The sequence below is a fragment of the Etheostoma spectabile genome, chromosome 20 (genome assembly GCF_008692095.1).
Source record: "Etheostoma spectabile isolate EspeVRDwgs_2016 chromosome 20, UIUC_Espe_1.0, whole genome shotgun sequence".
NCBI lineage: Eukaryota > Metazoa > Chordata > Actinopteri > Perciformes > Percidae > Etheostoma > Etheostoma spectabile.
Window position 1 is genome coordinate 19,516,801 of NC_045752.1, and position 5,655 is coordinate 19,522,455.

The 5,655-nt window shown below is 40.3% G+C and overlaps 2 protein-coding genes across 2 annotated transcripts in view; one reads left to right on the top strand and one right to left on the bottom strand.

Moving 5' to 3' along the window:
* Nucleotides 1-607, top strand: part of rrh (retinal pigment epithelium-derived rhodopsin homolog) — a 9,470-nt gene extending 8,863 nt beyond the window's left edge. The window contains exons 6-7 of the mRNA XM_032499829.1: nucleotides 1-74; nucleotides 418-607. The exon at nucleotides 1-74 is cut by the window's left edge and continues 111 nt beyond it. Coding sequence (XP_032355720.1) covers nucleotides 1-74; nucleotides 418-523 — 180 coding nt within the window. The 3' untranslated portion in view covers nucleotides 524-607. The remainder of the gene's footprint in view (nucleotides 75-417) is intronic.
* A 1,683-nt stretch (nucleotides 608-2,290) lies between these two features.
* The window catches only part of enpep (glutamyl aminopeptidase), a 23,345-nt gene continuing 19,980 nt past the window's right edge, over nucleotides 2,291-5,655 (bottom strand). Inside the window, exons 18-20 of the mRNA XM_032499812.1 lie at nucleotides 4,893-5,033; nucleotides 4,376-4,457; nucleotides 2,291-2,594 (exon numbers count right to left, since the gene is read on the bottom strand). Coding sequence (XP_032355703.1) covers nucleotides 2,448-2,594; nucleotides 4,376-4,457; nucleotides 4,893-5,033 — 370 coding nt within the window. The 3' untranslated portion in view covers nucleotides 2,291-2,447. The remainder of the gene's footprint in view (nucleotides 2,595-4,375; nucleotides 4,458-4,892; nucleotides 5,034-5,655) is intronic.

Sequence of the window (5,655 nt, forward strand, 5' to 3'; positions counted from 1 at the left end):
GCCATCATCGCTCCCCTCTTTGCCAAGTCCTCCACCTTTTACAACCCCTGCATTTATGTTGCCGCCAACAAAAAGTGAGTTTTTTCCACATCATTTGGCTTTGGTAACAGTCGATGTGCCTGCAAATGTAGTTGTTGCATGTGAAAAGGGATGTGTGGTATATTAATGTATTAGGGCTCTTTTTTTACACCCACAGTTCATATGCTCTGGGCCGAATCAGCTGATGAGTCTGTAAACAGGGAGTGATTCCCCCTTGGTTCGGTTTCGTGTCGCACATATCAAAATTCAAGCCAATCAAATGCATTGCTACAAACCACCCAAGCACATTCGCTCCTCATATTGGTCAGATGTGTCTGGGGGCGGGAGCATAAATTAAGTATTTTGCTGTGACAGTGAGCGGACAATCTCTTCTCGCAGGTTCAGACGAGCCATCATTGGGATGATCCGATGTCAAACCAGGCAGAGAATCACCATCAATACTCAGGTTCCCATGACAACCTCCCAACAACCCCTGACCCAGTGAGGTGAAATTGCATCGGTATCTCATTGTATTATTACTCCCTAGCATTAAACCAGTGTGTATTAGATTAACATGATGACATAACAAGAATCACTGTCAGTGTTGTTTTTTCTTTACATTCCACCTGCTGTCACACTGTGGTCGTTGTTTTCATTCTAGTTGCTTCAATAACAAGATAACAATGGGGAGCTCTCTGTGTATCTGGATGTCCACAGCTTGACAGAAGCATATCCTGTGTTAGAAAAGCAAGAATAGGAAAATCCACTGATCCATTGCTTCGATTTCACGTGTTCTTTGCTGATACAGAAGGGCACGGAGGGACAAAAAACACTAAAATGAGATCTCAAGTTTGAAAGTGGAGATATGTTTTTTTTTTTTTATTTGTTGTTTTTTTTTCTGTATTTTTTCCCTCAAGCTCAAGATCTCAACTTTCTTGGAATATACATACATACATACATATATATATATATATATATATATATATATACACACATTTATGTAAATGTTTGTATTTTTTTCCCTCCACTCTCCGTAGAAGTGCCATCTTTCATCATAAACATTAGGATTGCATTTAGTGTCATTGTTGTAGCTCGCATCTGAATCCCAAGAAAATGTATTGGACAGGTAAGATTTACTTCTGATTCTATAATATGCAACTTCCATTTATACAACATATGTAGTAGGGGGTCTCTGCTCCGTCTGTCTTTCAGTTAAGGGGTCCTTGGATTAAAAAACGTGGAAGACCCCTGCCATAGACGCATCTCCTTTTCCTTCCATTACACAAAAGTGAAGCCAAAACATCCCGGGTGCTGCCATCTTGTAATTTTGGAGCCAGAGTCAGACTAGTGATCGGAAGGAGGCGCCGCGTTGTCAAAGTCCTGCTCGCAGCTGTCAATCACGACGATTTACCCTGTTTTCATAGCATTGAATAATAAAAAAACCAAACCTATCAGGAACAATTAAACAAACATCAGTGTGACAAGAACTACCTAAAATGACAAAAAACATTTTTAGGAAAAAAAAATGTTTGTCTCTGATTTGGGTGGCTCTGCAAAATAGTCTCAGGAAAGAACTTGTTTTGGTGGAACATGTGTACGTTCAAAAGTTGTTTTAGTCGTGTAACAGAAACTCCGACAGATAGTCTAGCTAGCTGTCTGGATTTACCCTGCAGAGATCTGAGGACCAGGTAACCATAGTCCTCAGATTGGACAGATAGTCTAGCTCCCTGTCTGGATTTGCCCTGCAGAGATCTGAGGACCAGGTAACCATAGTCCTCAGAAATCCACCGGAGGTTAGAACGCAAACACAAGGAAAGAGGAAGGGGACGAACATCCGGCCTAAAAGAAGAACATCCAGCGGACTTTCCTGCGGCAAGGAATCAAACCCCGAAGTGGAACATCTTGGATATAGACTAGGTTCACGTCAAATCTCACGAGCTCATAAAACATGCCCCACATGCAAACATGCTCTTCGTGCATCAATCCAACAATCGAGAGTTGTACAGACAGCTGCGAGCGCTAAAATAATATGTAGAGAGGCAAAGAAATAAAAGGTATTGATGCATACAAAGTCATTTTAGTAAATATTTATTCATTCATCTCTTCGTCTCCAGCAAGGAAAGACTTCCACACTTGCATCATGGCTCACTTCACCCTGTAAGGAAATATCAACGCTGTTGCGTGAAAACCTTGTGTGTCCAAAACAGTCAGCGGGAATCGCCTCGTCACGGTTTAAATATTTGTTAAACCCACAGACAGACGTAAAGGGTGATCCAGAGCATTTATGTACATTATGAAAAAACGTATATGGAGATACCAGGTTTCTGACCGACAGTGACGACGTGTATCAATGGGGGGATTGTGGATGCTCTGGTTGTGGACCAGTACAGCGTTCCTGGATCCCGGCAGTGTTTTACACTGGTGCCGTTTCAGGCGAAGTTGTTCTCCAGCCACGCTTGGATCTCGTTTTCATTCGTCCTGATCCATTCGATGTTGTTCCTCACGGTCTCCAGCGCCTGCTGCCGAGGCATCTGCCCCGCACCGGCATCTGGTGTCAGACTGAAGAAGTGCTCCATCTACAGGGACAGCACGGAGAAATGAAACCGTCAACCTCTACTTGCTTTGCCTCCAACTATATCACAAAACCAAACATAGTATTTACAATCCAATACTACTACTAGATAAAAAGGCCTTAATTCATAACTGTGAGGGTCCAACTTTTAACAATTGGTCAATAGTGTCACAATGACCATATAAAAAGCCGAGAACAGCCATGGATTTTTTTTAATTTTAATTTGATGCACTATTATCACTTGATAACAACTTACTAATTCTTTATCTCGATGTAGCAAAGCTTGTTTTCTCGAGATAACGAATTCCTTATTTTGTTATCTCGACATAACAAAGATTGTTTTATTAAGATAAGGAATTCATTAATAATGTGATGGTCTTGAATTCAAACTAATGCGCTGCCACGAGCGGTCTCCGTAGCGCCGCTGGCTGCAGCTGCAGCCTATAACCGGTAAGGTGTGCCATCCATTGTACTGGCAGGAGATGGCAAGCTGACAAACTCTTATATATACGGTTGCTTCAGCTAAGGTAACGTAAATGTAGGCTAACGTTAACTTAGCAATGTGATGCAGAACATAATTAAATGTTTATTAATTCATTTAATAGTGCTTTGTATGGCAGCCGTTTGTGGCAGCGCATTAGTTTGAATTCAGTACGAATACATTATTAATTAATTTGTTGTCTCGAGAAAACAAACTTTGTTATATCGAGATAACGAATTAATAAGTCGTTATCACAAGATAACTGGCCGTTCTCGGCTTCCATAGTGTTTTAATAATTAGGAATAATTAGGAAGGAATGATTTCTACCAAAATATAACTAAAAACCCAACTTCTGGCAGAACTTTGACACATTAACCCTTCCCGTCAACCTTTAACTTTTTGTGCTTAGGTTTTTGTCACTTTTTTCAAAGCTTTGTACATTCATGGTCCATAAACTTCATTTATGTGACATTATATTATTTCATATATTATTATATATTATTTATGAGACATTATTTTTGATAAAAAAACAGATATTATCAATTATTTTGACCACTAGTTAAGATCAGAGGATGTTGAGTGGATCACTGTTTTTGTCATAGTTCAGTCAGGATATACTGTTTTGAAACCATTTCAACATTGTTTTAAATGCTCTAAAATTGAATAAAACACCCATAATTGAATGAAAGTGATCATCAATTATGCATGCAAAGAATGTTTAATGGGTTTCATTCAACATGCATCCATGCATCCATGTTAATTTTGGGCAATTCGGCTGAAGGAAACCAATATTTGTGATAGAAAAAAACTTTGGAAACAGGTTAAATTTGCCCCCAGGACAACACAAGGGTGAAAGGGTTATGGAAACCATATTTTGTTATATGTGTTAGAAAGATACCGAGCATGTAGCTGGACAGCAGGGAAGTGACGGGTTTGGGAAGTTTCTATGGATCATTGGATTTATTTAGCCTGCTGGAAACACTTGCCAAAGACTGAAATCCCCTGTGACGTAATATATAATTAGAGCTGACCACAGCTGGTGTTCACAGTCACCTTGGAGGCCAACTGGGAGTATTTATTACTTAAAGAATGATTTTAAGCGAAGTATGTCTTTAAGAAAGAGTAATTACAACTGTTTGTGTTACCGTGAAGAAAAAATTCACAACAACCCGCTCTTCAGCTTGAAGCAAAAAACTGCTTGAAACCAAACATGTTCAAATCAAAAAGGTAAAAAAAAGACACCAGTAGTTTTTGAATAATTATAAGTTAAAGTGCGAGGAAATTGCACAAAGGACAGCGCCAACCTTCCACAGCTGGAGCTCTGTGTTGTAGCTGGTGCTGATTCGACCCGGTAGGCGACCCAGGTTCCTGTCGTTGATGGTGTACCTGTTGTTAAAAAGAGAAAGAAAATGTAGTACCATGATCAGCAAAATACAACGTAGCCATTAGGGGTGGGAATCACCCGCTACAACATCATCCCAATGTTTATACCACGATACGATATTATTGCGATTTTAAACATATTGCAATATTCTGAAATATATTGCAATTTATAACCTTTTTTCCAACTTCTAATTTTTCAAATGACGTCCCCAACAGGAAACTTTGTCAACATCGGTTTTATCTAAAAAAGAAACATTTCTCTGTTTGTTCCTATTACTTCGATGTTATTGCTGCAAAATGGGACAAATGACCAACACAAATGTAATAAAAGATTGATACTTTGCATCGATATAGTATTACCACAGAAAGTATCACGATACTGTGCTGTGTTGATTTCCCCCCCCTACCCCTAATAGTCATTGCCCTTGTTGCACTGACCTGTTGACCAGAAAGTCCCAGTTGAGTGTGGTCCAGTCCCAGGCCATGTCTTGCCCCAGTGGGTTGGTGGAAACGTATCGCACCACCGTGAACAGGTCCTGACTCCTCACTACAGTCTCGTCTTTAGTCGCCTCCAGGAGCCTGTTGGACAGAACACGGGTCATTCTCTTCACGTTCTGGAGCATGTCTACTCGTGTAGTTATCGGTTAAGTTTCTATTGCTGATTTATCACGGTAAAAAGACGCTTCACTGCTTTACAGTCAGTCTTCGGCTGCAATAATGGATGGGAAGGGAAGCTCAAGTGTTGACACTTGTATCGGGTGTGATCTAGCATCTGCTCTCATTAGGATGGCTGACGTCATTGTTTTGCGTCAGAGATTTACACACTGGAAACCGTTTGAAAAAGCGTAGGTTTTGGGTAAAAATGCTGTCCTTTGCTTGCTGTTTGTTTACTTGAAGGGCTAAAATGGTACATTTACAAATTTAACCGGCTCAGTTTGACCTCAAATAAATTGAGAGGTAGTTATCAAAACTGTTGCCTCCTGGAAACCCATTTGACCGCTAAAATGGCAATGTCTCCAGGGCTGTAGTACTCAAGTCCGATCTTGAACTCAAGACCGTTTTTCTATGGTCTTGGACTTGTCTTGTACTCACTAGTATTTGGACTCGGACTTGTCTCGGCCTCGGCCACCAATCTTGTCAAATATGGCTTTTGGTCTGGACCGAGTCCAGGTGTCTTTATTATGTTGATAATAATATTGGA